A 23,427-nucleotide genomic window follows, 5' to 3' on the forward strand; every position below is an offset into this window, starting at 1 on the left:
GGGGGATTGATGAGATGGTTCAGTAGGCAAAGCATTTGCCACACAAGCCTAATGGCCTGAGCTCAATCCCCAGAACCCCACATAAAGGTGAAAAGAGGGAACCAACTGCACTAAGTTGGACTCTGGTCTCTGTTTTGTCACTTGTGCAACGCCCATCATATGCACACATATAATCATAATCAATAATTTTAAATTTTAATTTAATTTTTTTTGTGTGACAGGGTTTCTCTGTGTACCCCTGACTGTCCTGTCCTGGAAATCACTCTGTAGACCAGGCTGGCCTCGAACTCAGGAGCTCCGTCTACCTCTGCTTCCAAGTGCTGGGATTAAAGGCGTGTGCATCCACCCAGCGGCTTCATTTTTTTCAAAAAAGTTGCTGTCAGGGCTGGAGAAATGGCTCAGTGGTTAAGAGCATTGCCTGCTCTTCCAAAGGTCCTGAGTTCAATTCCCAGCAACCACATGGTGGCTCACAACCATCTGTAATGAGGTCTGGTGCCTGCTTCTGGCTTGCAGGCATACATGTAGAAATTGTATACATAATAAATAAATAAATATTTAAAAAAAAAAAGTTGCTGTCAGCCAGGTGTGCAGTCTCCGCCCCTCTCCTCCTCTGCGACCACTGCCCTTCCTTCCACCCCAGATCCAGCCTCTTCATTGCCGGCTGCCCTGCCACGCCCCGCGGCAGTCCTTCCGCCCCCCCCCCCCCCCAAGCATCTTCAGCGTCCCCTAGCGACCGGGAGGCGGCTCCTAGCAACAGCATCCCAGCGCCCTAACGACGGCGGCACGCAGGGCCACGTCAGCGCGCTTGGCCCCGCCCCCGCGCCTCCGGCCCCGCCTCCCCGCGCTTAGGCTGCTGCCGCCGCTGCCGCCGCTGCCGCCGCCGCCGCCGCCCGAGACTCGCGCAGAGCAGTTATGGCGGATCCCGCAGCGTCTGCGCCCGCGCCCGCCCAGGCCCCGGCCGCCGCCCCGACCCCGGCCGCAGCCCCCGCCGCCGCCCCGCCGCCCGCGCCCGCCACGGACTCGGCCTCAGGGCCGTCCTCCGAATCCGGCCCCGAAGCGGGCTCGCAGCGCCTACTGTTCTCTCACGACCTGGTGTCGGGCCGTTACCGCGGCTCGGTGCACTTCGGGCTGGTGCGCCTTATCCACGGCGAGGACTCGGACTCGGAGGGCGAGGAGGACGGCCGCGGCAGCTCGGGCTGCTCCGAGGCCGGGGGCGCGGGCCACGAGGAGGGCCGGGCCAGCCCGCTGCGGCGCGGCTACGTGCGCGTCCAGTGGTACCCGGAGGGCGTCAAGCAGCACGTAAAGGAGACCAAGGTGAGGCGGGCCGGGGTGGCCGGGAGGGCAGGTTGGGGAGCGCCGTCTCAGCACTCGGTGCACCGTCATCGCACCGGCCTGGGCGCGCACGCCGGCAGGGTTCCCGGCTCGGGGCGCGGGGAGGGGCCTGGCGAGCGATGCTCGGCTGTGGTGTGGGCCTCGGGTTGATGGACGTACACGGATGCCGGTGGGGACCGCCTCAGGCACCGAGACGCTCTCGGCATTGCACTAGTGCGGCGTTTTGCTGACACCCTCCCTCTTCCCCCACCAAAAACCCCCTCAGCTTCATGCTGCATTGTGCTTCCAGAAGGGAAGGCCGTGCCGGGGAAGGTTTGGCTGTGGGCATTCCAAAACAAAGATCGAGGTGAAAACCCAAGAAGTTGAGCAGATGCTGCCGGAATGCATGGTGGGGAAGCGGCCGGCGTCTTTTTTTTTTTTTTTTAACCCCGCTACCTCCTTTGAATCGCTGCGGAGAACTTTGAGGGAAGCGATGAACAGTCCAGAGCCATGATATTCATAGTGCTGGGGGAGATGGTGGCAGCTGCAACTTGGTGTCTTTGGACTCCTTGGGGTGGGGTGTCCTTCCTGTGCAGCCGTGGGTAGAGGAGAGGAACCACCCTGGAGCTGGTAGGCACATATCACACTCTCCCACAGTGTGGCAAACGGGAGAGGTCTGTCATCATAAACCTTAAACCAAGGTTGGCCGGAGGAGGCCTGTTTTCCTGAGAGTAATTTTCTTCAGGGAGTCTCTCTCAAACACTTATCCCTCAGCTCTCCCTGCCACATGAGGACACCTTTCTAAGCATGAATCAGGCTTGCCTCATTTTAGGTCCCCCGGAAGGTGAGAAGTCTGATTTTGGGGGGTGCTGTTAATTCACTCATTAATTTTTGCAGTGCTAAGGAGTGGACCCAGAAACTTGACCCGTGCTTTTCTGCAGAGCTACACCCTCGACCCATTTTACTTTATTTTGAGAGTAAATAATGCCAAGTTGCCCAGGCTGGCCTGGAAAATTGTGGTTTTCCCACCTCAGCTTGTCCAATATGGAGGATTAAAGAAGCCACACCACCAAACCCATCATGGGAGGCTCTTTGGAAGTTCTAGGGCCAGGCGGTGTGGCATGCCCTTAATCCCAGCATTTGGGAGGCCGAGGCAGGTGGATCTCTGAGTTCAACGCCAGCCTGGTCTACAAGAGCTAGTTCCAGGACAGGCTCCAAAGCTACAAAAAAAGTAGTTAATCTAGGGATGGGTGTGGTGGCAGACACCTTTAATCCCCAGCATTCTGGAGGCCGAGGCAGCAGGATCTCTTGAGTTTGAGGCCAGCTTTAGACCGCCAGAACTACATAATGAGACCCCGTCTCAAAAAACAAAAAGTAAAAAGAAAAATCTGGGATTTTCCTACTTGGAGAAAAAGGCAACAGAAGAGTATGATTCCATGCCAGGCTAAAAAGGGAGACACTGCGGAGACGTAGGACGGCAGGAGACCAGCGAGGACAAAGTCTGACTCCTGAGTTCTAGTTCTTGTACGGGAGTGATCGCTGATGCCAGCATCTCTTTTTCTTTAATGATTGTGCATCCCAAATCCACACACCTCAGCTTCTCCTCAGAAAAATGTAAATCAGGCCACAGCTTCTTGGTTCTTAAGAAAACAGTTCGTTTGCAAAAATATTTGGAAAATAGTCCGTTTTGAAGCGGAATGGCTATTAAAAACTATCAGTGTTGTGTCGGGGAAAAGGAGTTGCTGCTTTCCTCTGTGGTGTGTTGCCAGTGGTTTCCTGGAAGTTTCAGAAATGCGTCCGTCTCCCAGCTTCTCCGGAGGTTTGTGACTCCAGCCCTAGCTCAGGGAGCTCGGCCTCGCTCTGCCCACCTGGCTCTGCCGTTGATGTCAGTAGTTTCCGTTCATCATGGCTTTGGACCTGAGGAGCCTATTTTGGAGTTACATAGAAAAAACTTTTGGAGGGAGTGGGTTGAGACAGGGTTTTTCTACGTAACCCTAACCCTAACTGTCCTAGAACTAGCTCTGTAGACCAGGCTGGCCTTGAGCTCACAGAGATCCCCCTGCCTCTGCCTCTGCCTCTGCCTGGGATTAAAGTGCTGGGATTAAAGGTGTGTGTGCAACCCCGCCTGGCAACCTCTGTTTTGGTAGGTTTTGAAGATTCCCTCTGTGACTTGGTTTGAGTGCATTGGAGCCCATCCTACAGCTCTGGTGGTATTTCCTCTACTGTTGCAAATTTTGTAGTTTCCAACAAAGGGAGTCCAAGGAATGGTGGTCTGTGAGTGTCCACTGCCGTGTAGGACTCCTGTTGCTAAGGACTAGAGAACAGATGTTTTGGGGAGGGTGGCAGCTCTCTGTCCCCGTAAGCTGCAGACACGCGTGACAGGAGTGGGTCCTGGATCTTGCTGCACTCCCCTCCCCCGTCTCATCCAGTCTAACATCAGGGTGACTGAAAAGAAAGGTCTCAGTGGTCAGTGTCTTGATTTCTGCTCGTCATGAATCTGCTTATGTTATTGGCAGAATAAAATGGCTGGATTTCTCTGGGTAGCCTTGGCTGTCCTGGAACTCACTATGTAGTCCAGGCTGGCCTCACATCAGATCTGCCTGACTCTGCCTCTCAAGTACTGGAATTAAAGATACACACTATACTCAGTCTTTTGTTTTTGGGTTTTTCGTTATCTGTTGGTTGGTTTTCAGAGACAAATTCTCTATGTAGCTCTGGCTGTCCTGGAACTCTCTAGATCAGATTAGCCTAGAACTTACTATTTAAATCAGGCTGGGCTCAAGCTCACAGAGATCCACCTGCCTCTGCTTCCTGAATGCTGGGATTAAAAGCATGTGCCCCCGCTGCCCGGTTGTTTTTTTTTTTTTTTTTTTTAAGTTGATAGTTACTAGAGTAGTTTTAACTGTGTCTGTTTGGAGTATTCCTTATACCCTGGGCAGTATTTTTGTAGTTTACATGTTTAGTAGGATAATATGAATGAGACTTAATACTAATGTCCCTCCCCTGGGTCTCACCGTCACCCAGGCTGCTAAGACATTTTATTATAGCCATGCTGGCCAGTAACTCACCCTTCTGCCTCAGCTTCCTAAATAGCTGGGATTTCAGTGTGTTCTGCCATGCCTGACTTAATACCTCCCTCTCTTAAAAAGGATTTGTTTTTATTTTTAATTATGTGTAGGTATATATGTCTTTGTAGCGTTATGTTAACTCCCTAACATGGGTACTGGGAACTGAACTTGGGTCCTGGAAGAGCAGCAAACACTCTTTAATTGCTGAGCCATCTCTCCAGCCCTAATACTTTTCTCTAAATGTAAGTTTCTAGTGAACGTATTTAGAAAGAAAGATGACGAGATAGGCAAGCCCTCCTCTTCCTGTGTCCTCCATGTAAATGAGCAGCGGCAATAAAGCTGCTTCCGTGAAGCATGGAATTTGTGGTTGTGTTCCTGAAGTTCCTAGCAGTTTAGATTAAGCTTCTTTAGAACAGCCAGGTGGGTTGTGCACACCTTTAGTGCTAGCACACTCATCTGTGCACACCTTTAATCCTAGCCCTCTTCATCCGAGTTCCAGGCCAGCTTGCTTTACATAGTGAACTCACAACAGCCTGAACTACATAGTTCCAAAAACGCCGGCAGTTGTATTTCCTTTCATCCCAGCACTCCATCCCAGCACTCCGGAGGCAGAGACAGGCGGATCTCTGTGAGTTCAAGGCCAGCCTAGTCTACAGAAGTTCCAGGACAGGCTCCAAAGCTACTGGAGAAACCCTGTTTCGAAAAACAAAAGAACAAACACACACACACACACCTCCACCTCCCCACCACCTGGAAACAAACTTAAAGAAGACAGCTAGAGTCTTCTCCCCAACTTCCTGGCCAGTGCAGAACTTCCCTCCTGTTCTCTGGGGGTTGCCCTTTCCCATCACACCAGTGAGCACCCTTCTGAAGGAAAGCCAACAGCTGCCAGCCCCTTCAGGTCCTCCCCGCTGTCACCTGTGTGCTGGGACGGAGCAGGCCTAGGAAGAAAGAGCCCAACTGCTGTCAGTCAGCTCAAGATTCCTTCAGCTTTTCCCTTTCTCTTCCCCGTTCTCCTCCCCTCCTTGCTGCTTTCCCTCCCTCAGTAGGGTCTCATGTCACCATGTTACCCTCAAACTCACCTTGTAGCAGAGACTGACTTTGTACTTCTCACTCTTCTCATTCCTCTGCCTCCCAAGTGCTGGGTGCAGGCAGGTGTGTGCCACCACGCCCATTGTTGCTTTCCCACCTCTTGTACATCGTCTTTTAAGTCGCCAAAACATTTAGTGTCTCCAAGATTTGAGACGTGGTGTCTCTAAGTTCAAGCTGCCTGCTATTACATTGCTTTTGTGAGGCTGTGTGTGGGGTGTGTACTCCCTGATGACAGGTCCCTCCGGAATTTGCTTTGCAGTTTATTTTTGGTTCCTACTCAGGCCAGCATTTCCATGGGGAAAGCTATTTAGGTGTAGCATCATAGCCCAAGAAGTTTGTCTCACTTGTCCAGGTACGGAGGCCCATTAAAAGAAATTGTTCTTAGTGATGTAATAGGAAAGAGTTATGTAAGGTTAAAACAAAGGCGCAGGACTAAGTGCTTCTAAATTGCATTCTCTTCAGATAGGATCACAGCTTGGAGACTCTTAACAGCTGTCCTGTGAGTTTATTCTGTCCCTTGATTTTCCCTCTTCAAACTCCTTGGCCTTGAGGCCACAATTGTGTCTCCCTGCTAATTGCCTGACTCAAAGGCACTTTGACCAGAGAGGGAAGTGTGTTTTTGTATTTCAGTTGGAAGACAAAACCCTTGGGTGTTCCTCTGGCTAGCACCTGCTCTGATTGACCTTGGCTAAGTCATTGCCTCATCTCTTTGGTGGAAAATGAGATGATTCTCTAGCCTCTGAAATGAGCCTGCACTGGTGGAGTGCTCAGAAGCGTAGCCTTGCTCTCCTGGGGCAACCACTTGATCCTATTCTGATACGTGGGATGTCACCTCTCTGGGTCCCAGGATAGTGCTAAAGAAGAGAGGCCCCTGGGAAGGCTTGTTTCAGTGGCATGGGATTCCTCATTCTTGTGTCATGAGTGACTGTGGTAAGTGACTGACTTCAGGAGCCCTTTTCTTCAGTGCTCATGAAATCTCAACTTCGTGACTTTAGAAGAAATTTAGCTGGGCAGGTGGTGGCACATGCATTTAATCCCAGCCCTTGGGAGGCAGAAGCAGGCAGATCTCTGAGTTTGAGGTCAATCTAGTCTGCAGAGCTAGTGCCAGGGATGCATAGAGAAGCCCTGTCGTGAAAAACCAAAGGGGGGTGGGGGAGAAATTTAGTAATGCAAGTAATGCTCGATTGAAGTGGTACCTGCCTACTTCCAGGAGCAGCCAGAACAGATCTGTGGGTATACAGCTGACTGAATGCTTCTCCAAATCTGGAGGACAGCGTCATCATCATTTTTGTCAACAGCAGAGTAGGATTTTTTGAGGCATAGTCTCACTATGTAGACTGGAATTTAGTGTGTAAGTATGTAGACCAGCCTGGGCTCCAACTTACTGTGATCCACTGACTCTGCCTCCCAAATGCTATGGTTTAAAGGTGCGCTCCAACTTGACTGGAAGATCTCTTTGGAAGATCCCAGAAGATAGGTGATAAGGATAAACCCCAGGGATTAGAAGGATCACAGCTCAGAACTGCCCTGTTGTGCACCAGGCGCTCAGTGCGTTACACAGTGCTCACAGCACGGGTCTAAATGAGATGCTGCTGCTGACTCAGGAGGGCTAAGTGCAGGGACCTGAAAACAGGCTGAAGGAAATGGCAGTGTGCTTACCTAAGACTATAAAGGTTTAGGATTCATCTACCCTGTGTACATACAGAAACCATAAACTGGGGTTGATACAGCCCTCCAGTTGCTGAATATGGAAAGCCTTAGTGGGATAGGGAGGGGCCCCAGGTGAACAAAGTAGGGGGTGCAACCCATATGCCACTGTGAGCACATGGCTTCTCTCATCTCTCAGTCATCCTCAGAACCATGACAAATACTCTGTATTTCAGGGGAGCCCTTGAGTTCCCTAGAATGTTAAATGAATACAGCACTGGCCCGACTCAGTCCAGCACTCAGTGCCACCTAGAGCAAATGGGGGGGACCCTCAGTAGTTGGCACCTCCTTATCCCCTGAAAACCATCAACAATGGGACTCCAACCTGACCTGCTGCCCCCTCTGTTGTTGCCACCCTCATCCTACTTCTGGGAACGCTGACTCAGGAATCAGGGCAGGAAGGATTCCTTGGAGAGGCAGAGGTCCCTATCACTTCCTTGCCTTCCATCTGTCCTGTGTTCTGCTTTAGAGCATGGAAGGTGTTTCAGTGTTCCCTGCCGGGAGTAAAGGCATGTGCCACCACTGCCTGGTACTAAACCCTGCTTTTATCTTTTTCATTTTCCTGTTTAATCAAGAACTCTGTCTTTTACTCTTTTACACAGTACTGGGCTTCATGGAATCCTCTAGAACCTCTTTGGGGCCCACATTTTTAAAAGGAATGCAGTTATCATGTTTAACTGAATGGCATGGGCACATGATCTGTGTCAGCTGTCCCTGCTGGTCCCCATAGTGGGAGTCAGGGCAATTGCTGTGGCTTCTCCCAGGACAGTAGGATCTGAACTCCTGTTTTGGTCCATGGAAACTTTGAGAGTCCCTGCCTGTGACTAGCCTGGCTTGGGGTGAGGTGGGACACTTTACGGTGGGAAAGCAGCACTTAGGAAGGGTTAGAGAGCCTTCCAGATGATGGGCTCTGTGCTTACTCACTAGGAGCTCCTCCCCCAGGCCCTGCCTCCAGCTGGGTTCAGGGACAAGATTTCAGCACTGCAGGCCTGGAGCCTCTTTAGGACCCCCTGTATCTGACATCTCAGCCTGCTCCATGGGTCTGTTAGGTTAGGAACCACCTGATGTGGGACTCTAAGACAGGGAAGAACCAAGGGCTTACTGGAAATTTTTTTGTAGCTCAGAATAAAATTGATTTACCTTAATTGCTGTCTGAGTTTGTCTATTCTAGGGTTTTGCTCTTCAGCTCAGAGGGACTGTGTTGAATGACCCGTTGGTCATGTGTGGCCAGGTTGCCCAGAGTCCTAGACAAATTGTGCTATATTCTTCCAGGGGAGTATAATTCAAAGCAACTTTCTCTGATTTAGTAGACCTCCTCCTACCTTTGGTCTTCCGTCTGACCTCTCACACACAGTAGACAAATGTTATGTTCCTCACAAGGACCCAGTCAGCAGTAAATATGGAATGGCTACCATTTAGGGATTCAATCTGGTTGGTTATCTATATGACTGGGGCATTTTCGGGTGTTTTTTCTTTTGCCTGTTTGGAGGACTGCAGCAGCAGCGTTTACTGTTCTGCAGCTGGGTCAAGGGACTGAGACACTTGCTGTGTCATTTTTGGTTCAACCTGATAACGTGGCCACATCTGGGAAAGTCTGACTATGGCAATTTAAAGGTTTAAAAAAAATATGAAGATACTGAGTCATTCTTGGGGGTTGAGGGAGAGCCAGTCAGTCAGCGCTACCCAACACCCAGAAAGACGAAAACACAGCTAGCACCGACAGATTTCCTGCAGGCTCCCTCAAAGAGAGCGTCCTTCATTTGCATACTGCAGCAAGAGCCTGGCTTCTGGCAGACTTTGTGCCTGTCTCATCTCTGAGCCTTTTGTGAGAGCCACTGCTGCGGTATGCAGGCTTGCTGAAGCAGCCTTGATGGCTTTCTCCCCTGGTTCGACTGTTGGCCCCTGAAGGCAGGTGGGACGCTTACAGGCACACCTATGCATCTCTCCTAGAGGGCCAGGCTTGGCATATGTGCTGCTGGAAGCATCTCATATTTGTCTGCCTCTGCTTAATGACTTAAGGGACTTTAAGGGCACTGAAGGTTGATGACATCATCTTCTAGCCAGGGAGGAAAAGCTCTTCCTGCTTCTGGGGCATCCCAGTCCTTAATTTTTGCTGGTGGAATTGGTTGTCTCTCCCATCTCTCGAGACCTTCCATCTGGTTTATCACGCTGGATGTGATGGCTCCCCAGAGACCGTAGGTGACTAGGGAGTTCCTGGTCACATTTGCTGTCTTAGTCATTATCCTCCTTTAGGCCTGTGAACTGTCCACACACAGCCCCCGACCTTGCCCTTGGAGCCTTCTGTGCGCTCTCATTGTATATGACTTTTCTTCCTCCAAGGCCTTCGTCAACCTCTTTCTTCCTGGGTTTTGAATGCATCTGGTACCTGCCTCTGGATGAAACGCCACATGGGCATCGCCTTCCTAGCTTCCTGCTGAAAAGCCCTGTCAAGCCATCTAGCACCTCAGACTTTGTACCGGGTGTGAAGTTTGTGATGTGACTGCCTTCTCCTCCCCCAAGTCTGAGGGATTAAAAACACCACCCCCCAACTTTTTAATATGAAAACATTTCAGACATCCAGAAGAGCTGAAAGACTAGACCACTGATTACTAATCGCCAGCCACCGTGAGTCAGCAGCTGTTGTTACTCTGCCATCTGGCTTCATCTGTGTGTATGAAAATGTTTCCTTGGGAGCCACTCCTGAGTTAGGCACAGATACGGTGGTGGCAGTGCACTCTCAGTGCTGAGGCTCACAACTTTTGGCACTGAGAACATTGCCACCAATAAAAAGTCCCCCTCAATCCCAGTTCTTTCCCCTTTGCTGTCAGTGTCTCGTTGAGCTGTCCTTTGTTTTATGTGTTTGTGTTTCCTTTATTCCCTACTCCTTGTTTACTTGTAATTGAAGCCATAGCCTCGTGCATGCTAGGTGGGTCCTCTCGCTGTATCCTCTCGTGACTCTGATGCTGGCCTTGAACTGACTCTTGAATCTGCCCTAGTCCTTTGTCAGTTTTTGGAGCAGTTAATCCTACAGGCCTGCTCGCTCAGTTCTTCCCTACAGTTCCTTTCCTGGGCTAGAGCTACATCTCCGCCTCTCCCTGTCTCCAGGCTCTCCTCCAGCCCAGACACCTTCAGGGTGACCTGCAGGTGACTATGTACACTCCCAGACCAGCTTGTCCCTGTCTGAGGTGCCTGTCCTGCCTTCCCAGTTGTCTACAGCCAGTCTGACAGCTTTTCCCCAGTTCACAAGTACCTCTAATGCCCAGGGCTCACTGGCATTTCTTCTTGAAGCAAGGATAGCAAAGGAGCTGTAGATGTGGATTCTGGGGAAACCCGAGGACCAGTGTTTACTCTTCCAACTCATGAGAGAGTCTTCCAGTATTTGTCATTTATTTTCTCTCTCTCTCTCTCTCTTTTTGTGGTGCTGGAACTTGAACCTGGTGCCTTGTACAAACTGGGCACTCTGTTGCTGAGCTATCTCTGTAGATACCCCCCCCCCCATCTTCAGATGTCTCGTGATTCTGGAGCTGTGGGTCCCTTACCTGCCCCTCATGCCAGCCCTTCTCTACTCTTGGTTGGCACATTGATCATGTCATTTGTTGCCCAAGCGGGGCTCCTTTGAAAGCACTGTGAAGAATTACTCCAGGACCAACCCACGTGAGTATCCTAATACTAGGAGCAGATTAGTCATAAGATGCCATATTGTAGTTTACTATTCTGGCTGCTTCCATCACAAGGCTTGCAGGCAGAGTACACGTTTAGAGGGCTAGGACAGAGCTTTCCAGAACAGGCTGGGTGAGAACTGAAGAGGTCACATTGGGGAAAGCCACCTGTTTGTCACTGGTCTGAGTCACCTTCTGGGCCTCTCAGCAGCACTGTTCAGAATGACCTGCACACACCTGGTATTTCTGTGCCTGTAGTAACTAAGTTTTAGTAACTTGTGTGTGTTTCCTCCCTGATCAGTGTGACTCCTTTGTGGCCGGCTCCGGTCTTGTGTGCAGCCGCACACACTCTGGGGGAGGAGTTTCAGCACAGCCTGCAGTTGTAGTGATTATGGCAGGCCTGCTGCTTGGAAGAAGTTGGAAACTGTTAAATGGGTAGGACCACCACAGTTCTCAGGGTGGCGGTGGCGGTGGCGGAGGGCATGAGGGGAGCGTGCGTGAACATTGCCTAGGCTAGCTCTGCACAGATGCACCTGCCCACAGAGGGGCCTCTCCTGTGCCAATTGCTCAGTCAGTCTAACCAGCTCCAATGATGCTCCTGTTAGCTGGGCCTGCCCTGTGACTCACACTGGTGGCGTGTGGGTCCTTCAAAGCCCTGTGGGTTCCGAGGTTCACTTTTTGTTTTGTTTGTTTGTTTTGGTTTTTCAAGACAGGGTTTCTCTAGCTTTGGAGCCTGTCCTGAAACTCACTCTATAGACCAGGCTGGCCTCGAACTCAGAGATCCGCCTGCCTCTGCCTCTGCCTCCTGAGTGCTGGGATTAAAGGATTAAAGGTGTGCGCCACCACCACCTGACATGTTAGAAGTTTTGGTCTCCGGCTTCCTAAAGGTATCTCACAGACACTGGGACTGTGTTTAGAGAATTGAGCTAGAGGTAGAATAGAAGGAGAGGGGCTAAAGAGATGGCTCAGAGGTTAAGAGAACTGACTGCTGTTCCCGAGGTCCTGAGTTCAATTCCCAGCAACCACATGATGGCTCACACCCATCTATAATGAGATCTGGTCTCCAGAACACTATATACATAATAAATAAATTTAAAAAGAAAAAGAATAGAAGGAGAGTGTGCTGCTAAGAGATGCTGGTTCTTTTAATTATTTCTTTATGTCTGTGTTTTGGTTGTATGCATGTCTGTGCACCACCTGTTTTCCTGGTACTCTGAGAGATTAGATCCTGGACCTGGAGATATGGACAGGAATCAACCAGGGCCCTCTTGAAAAGCAGAAGTTCTCTAAACCAAAGAGCCATCTCCAGCTCCTTGTTCACTTTCTGATTTTGGTTTTTTGGGACACTGTTTCTCTGTGAGACAGGGTCTATCTGTGTGGCTTTGGAGACTAGCTCTGTAGACCAGGCTGGCCTTGAACTCAGAGATCAGCCTGCCTCTGCCTCCTCACTATTCTGTTCACTTCCTTAAGCCTTCTTTCCCGAGCCCAAATGAACCATTTACAAATGAGGACAAGTCTGAGTCAGTGTCGCGAGTCTAACCTAAAAGAGGTCAGGTTAAATCTGGGCAGTGTCCCCAAGCTCCCCAGTAGCTGCCCCTTAGAAGACTTTGCAGCATGTTTGCTTTGTGGCATGCAGGTCTCTGGGTGACAGATCCAAGGCAGATGAGCAGTAGATGACCTGGCAGTGGAGAGTGTGCAGACAGGAAACTTCTGCAGTGCAGATGAGCTCTCTTAGGACATTTCACGGGCATGACTTTGCATGCGCGCCAGGAATGGAGTGTTGAATATGCTGGATTTTAGAACAAAATGACCCCAACTGTGAACTAGCGCCTTCATCAGAATCCAGAGAAGAGAGCCTGTGTTGACTCAAAATAGACTGGAAAGGCTTTCCAAGGTCAGCTTAACTGATGCTCTTTAACGTTAGGCCTAACTCCCCAGTGAGAACCTCAGACAGTGTTAAGCTTCAAATGAGAGTGAGCAGTGGGGGAGAGGGAGAGCCATTGGAAGGTCTGTCAGATGGCATCCATGAAAGGCATCTGGGGAGTAACAGGTACCTGCCTGGCACACAGCTGAGGCTGGTGTGCTGGGAGATGGGGAACAGCATAACAGTGGTCATAGTTATGCCAGGGTTTCAGAAGATCCCGGGAGAGATGAGGTACCATTTTCTTCTGTTTTAATTATTGTAAAATATTGAAGTAACAATAGCATTGTGTGCCTTCCCAGAGTCACACAGATGGCACTGGCCATCTCAGCCTTACCACCATCCTGCCAGGACCTGGTCTCTATCAAACTCCCTAAACCTCTCAAAGGTTTTTTAACTTTTAGAGAAACCTTTTATAAAAGTAGATTTTATCCTGTGACTCCAGCTCCAAGGGGATTTGATTCCCTCTTCTGGTCTCTGGTCAGGTTCACTGTATGTTCACTGTAAACATACGGTTACCTACTGTGAGGTTCTGGAAGAGCAACAGGGATCAGGCTCTGCTGTTTATGTTCCTTCAGGAGAATAATGTGCACAGAAGACCAATGTGGGGAGATTCTGTTCTCTGTGTGTGCATGTGTGTGCTTGGGTGTGCTGCATGTATGGGGAAGCTAGAGGTCAACATTGGGTGTTTTTCTTTATTTCTTTTCCCCATCTTTTAGTTTTTGTTTTTGAGACAAGGTTTCTCTGTGTAGCCCGCTGGCTTGGAACTTTCTATGTAGTAGACTGGTCTCAAACTCAAAGGAATCCCCCTGCCTCTGCCTCTCAAGTACTGTAATTAAAAGTGTGCACCACGATGCCAGCATAATTTTATATGTTTATATTTTCAGTTTTTAAAATATTTATTTTATGTTGATGAGTGTTTTGCTTGTATGTCTTTATACCATGTGTGTGCCTGGTGCCTGTAGATATCAGAAGACGACGTCAGATCCTCTGGGCTGGAGTTGTATAGAGGGTTGTGAGCTGCCATGTGCATGCTTGTCTGTGTACCATGAGTGTGTCTGGAGTGTGCAGATATCAGAAGAGGACATCAGATGCTCTGTCTGGGCTGGAGTTGTAGAAGGTTGTGAGCTTATATTCATGCTTGGAATTAAACCCATGGCCTCTGGAAGAGCAGCCACCTCTCCACTCCTAAATCCAAGCCTTTTTAGGATAATATTCGTGTTTCAGATTTTAGAGCATTTCAAACTTTTGGGTAAGGATGCCCAATCTGTACTCCCCCCAAAATCCAAGAACCCCCATAGACTTGGGGTCTTCTATAATGTAGTCACTTAGATAACTGCTGTTTTATATTTCAGTGAATGTTTATTTTAATCTTTTATAAGTATATACATATTTCTGTTTAGAAAAATCTGTCATGCTAACTCCTAGCACTTAGCAAAGCTGTGCAAAGGGATAAGGTTCCAAAGGACCTATTAGCACGTGCTGAGAGGGGCCAAGTTTGCAGCACCTTATGCTTCTGTTCCAGCCTTGGAAACCTGGAAGTCACTTAACCTCCTCACTGTTGATGAATGTTCTAGAGAGTATGGCCGCTTGCACTGACGGTTTTGCTTTAGTGCAGTTTACCCCTACTGGATGACGTCGCAGACTAGCGCTCAGCTTCTGAAGTCACCCTCTACCCCCGTCAGGGTCCGACCTTGACCGCTTGCAAGGATTCCCTTCATCTGTGCTCCTGCTGTAGGCCAGCACATCGATGTGTTCTGAAGTATCTTGGTTTCCTCCCTTGTTTCTTTAGTAGGCGTTTGTGGCATTCCTGCTCAAGTTCCCTTCTGAAGGGCTGTTGCAGTGTGCAGGACCTTTGCTCTAGTCGGGTGCAGTGGGTCCGTGTTTCTCAAGCGTGTAAACCCAGCACTTGGCACAGGTTAGATGAAGTGACTGTGCTCTTTTTCAGGAGCCCCTTTGGGTCTTTCTTTTTCCATAGTGCTCCTGAGATGGAGGTTCATAACAAAGGGTATGTGTGTCAGAAAGTCTTTCTGTTTCAAAAAAAGTAATGTTTGTATGTGTGTATATGTGTGTGTGGTGTGTGCATGTATGTATGAGGTCAGGAGCATGTACATGTAGAATCGAAGGTCATCTTATGTCTTCAAATCATTTTCTGCCTTATGTTCCAGACAGGTTTCTGACTGATTGAACTAGGTTGATCTTGTGAGCGGTGGAATGTGAACTCCAGTTTCCATGCTTGTTTGGTAGGCACACTACTGATGGAGCCGCCCACCCAGTCCTAGAAAACCATCTTGATGGTTCTGCTGATGCATGCAGTGCCCCTAGAGAGGCGCTGACTCTCTGGTCTGTCTCCTCGGGCCTGTTCTGACGGTTTTACAGTTTAAAGAAGGGGGCAACTTTATTACGTTCTCACATTATACCTTTTCCTTAAAGATTTATTTGTTTAGTGTACACTGGGGCTTTTGCCAGCATGTATGCTTATATGAGGGTGTCAGAGCTCCTGGCACTGGAGTTACAGACAGTTGTGAGCTGCCATGTGGGTACTGAGAATTGAACCCAGGTCCTTTGGAAGAGCAACCAGTGCTCTTAAACCACTGAGCCATCTCTTCAGCCCCAAATTATACTTTTTTTTAACTTCTTTATCTTAATTTGCTTAGGATAAGTTCCCCCATTTAATTACTGGGTACATTTAAAAACCTTTGGTTCATTTTAGCTGTCTTCTCAGCAGGTAGTGTCTGTTTACAGTGCATCTCAAAATGCCTGTTGCCTAGCATGATGGTGAAGATTTGGGGTGACATGCCAGACCTAGAGGGCTGGGGTACAGTTGGCTGTCTCCTGCACCCCGGTGCTGGACTGCCCTTCTCTGGGATAAACTGGTCTGTAGAATCTTGAGCTTAGGGGACAATCCAGCCCCCGTGCATATGACTAGACCAGGGGTGTAGTGAGCCAGGAGGACATGTGCAGAGCTGTGATTGCCATGTCCGCAAATAAATAAATAACCTGGGAATGAGGATTAGATAAGGTTACCTCTGAGGTGCTGAGCAGATAACCTGACCTTACGGAACAGCTAACTTTGCCTTTCCCTACTGTTGTTAGAAGCCACTTAATACAATTGAAGTAGTTTGTGGGGGGGGGGGGGGGAAGCACTGCTGCTAGTTTGCCCCTTAAAACTCTACTCGCTGAGCTGGAGCTCAGTCCCAGAGCCATCACATGCTAGCCAAGTGCTCCACCACTAGCCCCAGCTGAAATTTGATAGTTTTTCCCGGTGGAAACCATCAAACTCTCTCCTCCAGTCTTTTGAAATCGTCGGGCTAACTTGAAACCCGAATGTTTGTGTCTGAAAAGACACATGCAAATGGCAGTGTCCAAAAAGCCAGAAGAGCGAGCGTGTTTGCCATGTTCCTGTGTTTCCATTCGCTAGAGATGAGCTCTGTGACCAGATATGTCCCATGGATATTCTAGAGTGTATGTCTGGATTATTTTTGTGTTTTCTTGTTCTTATTTTACGTGGTGGTTTTGTACATCTAGCTGAGCATGACCTTGAACTTCTGGTCCTTCCTCTACCTTCTGAGTGTTGAGATACTCGGGTGCTGTGTCCTCACGTCGTGACCTAGTGCCTGGTTTATGTAGTTCTGAGAACTCTACCCATAGAGCCACATTCCTGGCCCTAGCCCCCTCCTATATTCTTTGTGCGTTTGTTTTGTTTAATGTCTTTATTCTTTTTAGGGTCTATATAGCTCTGGCAGTCCTGGAACTCTCTATGTAGACGATGCTGGGCTCAAACTCTGAGATCCCCCTGCCTAGGCCTCCTAAGTAGCTGGGATTCTGAGCTCACACCATTGCAGATCTCTTGCCCCTGCTCCATATGCATGACGTTTTTCATGTGACTGCGCTGCACTGTCGGGTTATGCTCTGGATCTGGATAACCCAGGGTCCAGCTCAGACAGTTCTTTTGAATGGTTCTTTGGTTCCCATCTGCTTTGTGGATTCTGTCCTTCAGAGCCATTCAGGCATGTTGCTTCCTTCCTTTCTTCTCTGTAATGTGGCCTTTTTGCCAGTCTGCTGAGATGGATCCAGGTTAGAGCTGGCTCTGCTGTTTAGGGAATCCTGGGATCCCTTTTGGGGTGGAGTTTTCTCAGTAGCCTGTGGTGTCACAGACGGGGTGGGGGAATCAGGACTGTTTGAATTAGAACAGTTTTATGTGTGTGTTTGTTTTTTTGTTTGTTTTGTTTTTTAACACTTAAGGAGCCGGGCATTGGTGGCACATGCGTTTAATTCCAACACTCGGGAGGCAGAGGCAGGTGGATCGAGGCCAGCTTGGTATACAAGAGCTAGTTCTAGGACAGGCTCCAAAGCAACACAGAGAAACCTTGCCTTGAATCCCCTCAATAAAAAACTTAAGGGCCCAAGTATTTCTATCAATATCCCTGAACTTTTTTCAGCCCTGCCTTTGGTATTTTGCCCATCAGACTTGTTCTGTTGGTTTTCTCTCTCTACCTTTACTTGGGTTCTGGGCATCAAGCTCAGGCTGCCAGGCTTGAACTGAAGAACTTTATCCACAGCCCACATCTGTGATAGACTGGCCATTGTGTGTCTTTGTTGGACATGTGACTGTTTAAGTTTTGTGCTTGCTTTTTGAGACAGAATTTCTTTGTGTATCCTTGGCAGTCCTGGAATTTACTCTGTAGATCAGGCTGGCCTCAAACTCACAAAGATCTGTCTGCCTCTGCCTCCTCAGTGCTGGGATTAAATGCATGTACCACTACCTCCAAACTGTTTTTGACTTTTTAAAAGATTACTTTATGTATGAGTATTTGCCTGCATGTATGTCTTGTATATATGCTTTGAATCCCTTGGAACTGGTTACAGATGGTTGTGAGCCACTATATAGGTGCTGGGAACTGAACTTGAGACCTCAGTAAGATCAGCCTGTGTTCATAACCATTGAGCCATCTCTCCAGCTCCCTCTTCTGTTTGTTTTTGAAGTGGGTTATTTGTTGGCCAACTTGCTAAGCCTTGAACCTGGGATCCTATTCGTCCTTGGAGTTTGACCGCTTGTGTGCAGGTGTCTTCCATGGTTTTGGCAGGAACCCTGTTCCTACTTACTTACACTGTTAAAGATTTGAGACCCTTAGCAGCTGAAAGCATTAAGTCCCAAATCTTCCTAGCAACAGCATTGTAGTTGTAAGTCTCGAGCTGCTCACCGTCCACGGCTCTTCTTGGACAATGTGCAAGCTTCCAGTGTCCTGTCGGTCCAGCTCTAGTGTACCAGGCCCAGTGCTGGCTTGAAAGGGAAGGATCGTGGGCATGGTCTTGTGACCTCTGAGGTTTGGTGGGTGATCCTCTCTATGCAGCAGGATGGGCTGTTTGTTGCCTGATAGGCAGTAGCACTTGGGAAACTGCAGTGCTCTCGGGTCATTTGGCACTGGACGGTCATGGAAGAGAGGATCCTGCCTATGTGCTTTGGGTGAGAGGCCGACTTTCCCCGGTGTGTCTTGGCTGCTAGCTGGCCTTTGTGGAGATGTGTCACTGGGCAGGCTCTGATATTTCAGAGGACCCTCCGTATTCCCAGGGTGTTTTTTCTCTTTGCCTCCTGCTTGTGGATCAGGATGTTAGCTCTCAGCTGCTCCTTCTGACATGCCTTTGCTCTGCCCTCAGGGACTGTAACCCTCTGAAACTGGGGGCTGGATTAAACACTTTAAAAGTTGCCTTAGTCATAAGGTTTTGTCACGGCAGTGGAAAAGTAACTAATATAGAAGACAAACAATTTGACCAGGATATTGGCCAGAGGTGTTGTGCAAGTTCATATGCCTGCTGTGGCCAGCCATTGTGGATTGCCTCCCACCCCAGCAGTGCTGGGCTACCTGAGAGGGAGCCATATATCAAAAAGGTGGCTTTTAGGACCTGTCAGTTCACCCGTCTTTGTGGTTCTAGTGTAAAGCCACTGTGGCCTCTGTGTGACAGCCGAGGTGCTGCTCTGGGCTTGGTCTTTCCCGGCCTGGGAATCCTGGCAACCACTGGCATGGATGTCAGCCTCCTCCTGTGCACCAATTCTTTGTAGACATTGTGTAGACCACCTCCGTGAGCTACCCTCATCCGTCCCAGCTTTCCTCTGTAACTTCCTTCCTGACCACTTTAAAAAAAAAGGATTATCTTATTCTTAATTATGTGTATACATGTGTTTTTCTCTGTGTGTGTGTCCAGAGAGACCTGAAGAGGGCGTTGGATCCTAAAGCTGGAATTACAGGTGATTGTGAGCCGCTCGGTGTGTTGTTTTTTTTTTTTTTATTTGGATCTAAGGATATGTTGCTTTGAGAAAGAGGTTCTGCTTTTGTTTCTATTTATTTATTTATTTATTTATTTATTTATTTATTATGTATACAACATTCTGCCTCCATGTATGCTCCCATACCAGAGAAGAGCGCCAGATTTCATTACAGATGGTTGTGAGCCACCATGTGGTTCCTGGGAATTGAACTCAGGACCTCTGGAAGAGCAGCTAGTGCTCTTAACCACTGAGCCATCTCTCCAGCCCCTCGGTGTGTGTTTTTGTATTGAACTCATGTCCTTTGATTGCACATTGTTTTAACCTTAACCAATGGGCCATCTCTCCAGGCCCACACCTTTCCTCTGCCTGCATTTTCTTGCCTACCTCCTTTTTCTCCTCTTCTTTGGCCCTAGTCCTCCAAGAAGCATGACCCTATCCCTCTTTCCTGGGTTCTCCAGTCCCACCAGTGAGGCTTCTGCACATATCACCCTGTGGGACCCTTGTGTTGTGTTGAATGTGAGTGTACCTTTCTGTGACACTGGGTCTCTCAGCAGCACTGGGAACTGTCCTGTCTCAGAGGGCTTCCCTTCAGTGTGGCACTAGCAGCCCCATGGCTTTATCTTCCTGTGCTGGGAACTTGCTTGAGGATGCCATGGGGAATAGTGCCTACCCATATGGGATTCACACTTGGATGAACAGACAGACAGACACGGAATCAGGGACTGTAAAGTGCTGTCAGGAAAAGAAAAGCCAGGGGCAGGGATCCCATGGAGAGTGCTTCCAGACAGGACTGTCAGAGAAGCCCTTCTAATGAGGTAGCATCTGAGGCGAAGATGAGTATTCCCCACCCTACACTAGTCCATTCTAGTCCCAGGTGGTTTTTGTTTTGTTGGGTTTTTTGTTTGTTTTTTGTTTTTTCTTTTTCGAGACAGGGTTTCTCTGTAGATTTGGAATCTGTCCTGGAACTAGCTCTTGTAGACCAGACTGGCCTCAAGCTCACAGAAATCCGCCTGCCTCTGCAGTGCAAGAATTAAAGGCGTGTGCTGCCACCACCCGGCTAGTCTCAGATGTTCTGGGACAGGGCTTTTTGACCTCCTAGACAACCAGTAGTTGATTGAAGGAATGAGCAGTCTGTGAACGAGTGAGTAGTGTAGTAAAAGAAAGCCAGTCAGCAGGAGTCTAGACTTCCTTATTGAGTAGCTTAGGGGAGGAGACATGAGCTTGGAGTTCAGGCTTGGAGACCGCCAGGGTAAAGTTAGATGCCTCCTGCCATGTGCCTTGTGTAAGTTGGGCTCTGCATATTACCTGCCTTCCTGCGAGTTCACACTGAGATGGCTTGGGTAGGGTGGGCGTGTGGGAAAGCAAGAGAGGGAATCTGGCTTGGGCTTAGCATTAGCAAACAGATCTGCAAGCAGGGCCACCACCCACCCTTAAAAGACAGACACAAGAGGCCCCTGAGATGCCCTCTCTTCTCTGCCTCTGTGCTGGGGATTTGTGGTCTTTGCGCACGGGGCTATTGCAGACATAGTCACTCTGGTGCTCCTCCTGGTCGCCTTCAGTTTCCAGACTTCAGTTTTCCACACATGTACACCCCCCCACACACACACATGTTCCCAAACCCTAGAGCCAGCCTATGTAGGGGAGAAGGCAGCCAAGGCATTGACCGCTGTGAATTGTAATATAAATATTCTATATACAGTGGTGTGTCTTTCTTACTTTAGAGCTTGTTCCGATTGTCACAACCTGTTCTCTATATCTCGATTTTGGCTTTTTATACTTTCCCAAGCGCTTGCTTCCCTGTGAGAAAGAGGCCCAGCTGGCCGGCCTCGGGTGTGAACAGCAGCCCTGTTCCACAGCTGCTCTGGTAGGTCGAGTCCTGCCTGTTCTCTCTGGAGGAACAAAAGCAAGACCAGTCAGGAAGTGAGACTGTCGTAGGATGGTCAGCACCTCAAATCTTCCATGGAACCTGCCTCTTCCCCCACCCCCAAGTCCCCACAGCCTCAGTTTGAGTCTCTTATGGATTATTTTTACTGTCTCTTCCTACTATATTTGCATTTTTAAAAATAGCAGTGCTGAGTGAATCCTTTCTTGGGCAAGTCTGCCTGGCGAGGCAGGATAACGCACTTTGTAGAGGAGCTATTTATCGATTAGCTGTCTGTCGGCGTCTTTGAGCGCGGCCACAGGAAGCCGCTGCCCTGACTGAGTGAGGCGAGACTCCGTTGCTCGGGAGAGATGCTGACGCTGCCTTAAGGTCACATTATACAGGTGGGGAACAAAGCTGGAGGGAACACCCCCCAGAAGATCCCAGGGCTGTCCCAGAGATTGGGGCTAGCAACTTCCCACCAGGGTACGCATGTGGCGATTTCGCCATAGCTTACTCATGACCAGGACTCTACCTCCAAAACTGCACTCTTGCAGGAAGCTGCTCTCCCACTGTCCTCTGCATGCTGGCAGACTCTGATCTTTGCTTCCATGGCAACAGTTGGCTGGGTCCAGTTCTTTCCTCCATCTCTGTCTTTTGCAGCATTTCCCATCCTTGGAGTCTGGCCCACCTGAACAGAGTCTCAAAGCTGGGACCTCATCCTTTTGAGGACTTGGTGCCCGTGCTTCTGTCCCTAGGACTGAACCACGGAAAAGGCTGTCAGAGACTTCTGAGCAGTGACAGTGTTAATTATTTTAAGCCACCATGTTTTCACACCTTGATCTACAGGCCAGTCTATTAAAAACAAATGCCCAGTGGAATGTGACACGCTCACCTGTGATTCAGGAGCCTGAGGCAGGAATCATGAGTTCAAGGTTAGCCTGGGCTGACACCTGAAAGAAAAAAGAAACAAGAAAAGGAATGGATTCCCAGTTTGTGTGGCACCTCTGAGGCCCTGGGTTCAGTTCCCAGGTGGGGGGGGGGGGGCGACAAAGCAATATATTCATCCAGTGAAAGATTAGAATGCTATTCATTTTAATTAATATTTTTAGTGTTTTTCCTTCCTTCCTTTTTTGAGCCTTCCTTCCTTTCTTTTCTTTTTTTTTTTTTTGAGACAGTCTCACTGTGTACCTTAGCTGACTGGGAACTTTGTATATGTACTGTAGCCTGACCTCACACTCTGTCTCTGCCTCCCAAGTGCTAGGATTAAAGACACGTGCCACTATGCCTGCCTTTTTTTTTTTTTTTAATGTAGTGGGTGGCTTGACTGAATGTGTGTCTAGTATCTGGGCAGCCAGAAGAAGGTGTTGGATCAGTGGGACTGCAGTTATAGACTGCTGTCGGTAACCATGTCGGTGCTCGGAACTGAGCCCTGGTCCTCTGGAAGAGCAGCCAGTGCTCTTAACCACAGAGCCATCCTAGCCTCAGAGCTCTATTTTTAAAGCACTCTCTGGGGATCAGCAGCCACCCTAAACAACCTCTTCCTCCTGAGAGCCCATTGACTGTTTTTACTGCTCCATGACCCTGCTGTTAATTGCACAACCCCCTAATTTTAAGGGGACCTTGTTGATTTCCTCCAGTTGCCCTTCAAAAGCTGCTCGGTAAAACATGGCCAGCCGTCTGCCATCTTGTGGTTGCTGAGTGTAAGATGCAGCATCTTAGCCCTCAGGACCTATGTCCTGTCAGGTTATGGTGAGCTCATCAGGCCAGAGAGTCCCCTAAAGGTTGTGCACTCGCAGGGAAGGGAGGAAGTTTTATGTGTGATTGTATAGGAAGTATCATCCTTGGCTTTGGTCTTGGTGTTCTTGTCTGTTCTTTACCTGTTCCTACCCTGACCCTGTAATCCTGGGTGCCAGGCTTCCTGCAGCATTCACTCAGCCCAGCCCTGCATCTCCTGTCTTGAGTAGGGTCAGACCTCTCCCTAAGACGCCCAGCTGTAAAGCCCAACTTGATCCTCTTTCCTCCAGTTAACTCTGCTAGGCCTGAGATACCACCTGTCTCCTGTCCTGGGGCTTGAGTGTAGCCAAGAGCCCTTTGTAGCGTTGCTGAGGTGTGTTAGCCGTAACCTCTGAGGACGGGCTCACATCAGCTCTGGGTGCGTTCGGATGTGCTCTGATTTAGCCTCCAGCCATAACCCATCACTGGGCTGGGAGTGCCCCAGCTCATAGAAGGGGCCGGTAGAGATTACCATACACTAGGAGGTTATTAATACTACCTACCCAATTTATTATGGTGTTTCCTCAAGAGTCTCCCCTGATACCTAAATCCTTCTAATGCAATAATTCCCTGAAGCCACGCTACAACTGCATTAATGTCTGCATCTCATTCCATCCTTTGTAATGTTACTTCACATGCATTTGGCTTCTCTGGCTGAACTATTACCTCTTCAGAAGACTGCCTTGGTGCTCTAGTCTCAGGGCCACGCTTACGAGGCTTGTCCTTTCAGCCGACTTGCTTTGGGTTCTGTAGATCACTCGTGC

The 23,427-nt window shown here is 49.1% G+C and overlaps 1 protein-coding gene across 2 annotated transcripts in view; it reads left to right on the forward strand.

The window, feature by feature from the left end:
• The first annotated feature begins 838 nt into the window (after nt 1–838).
• The window catches only part of Ube2o (ubiquitin conjugating enzyme E2 O), a 42,788-nt gene continuing 20,199 nt past the window's right edge, over nt 839–23,427 (forward strand). For both annotated transcript variants that reach the window (XM_041635848.1, XM_041635849.1), the window contains exon 1: nt 839–1,314. In XM_041635848.1, coding sequence (XP_041491782.1) covers nt 913–1,314 — 402 coding nt within the window. In that variant the 5' untranslated portion in view covers nt 839–912. The remainder of the gene's footprint in view (nt 1,315–23,427) is intronic.

The sequence above is a fragment of the Microtus oregoni genome, unplaced genomic scaffold (assembly GCF_018167655.1).
Source record: "Microtus oregoni isolate MIOR12 unplaced genomic scaffold, Mior012 000048F_ref0000485, whole genome shotgun sequence".
Taxonomy (NCBI): Eukaryota; Metazoa; Chordata; class Mammalia; order Rodentia; family Cricetidae; genus Microtus; species Microtus oregoni.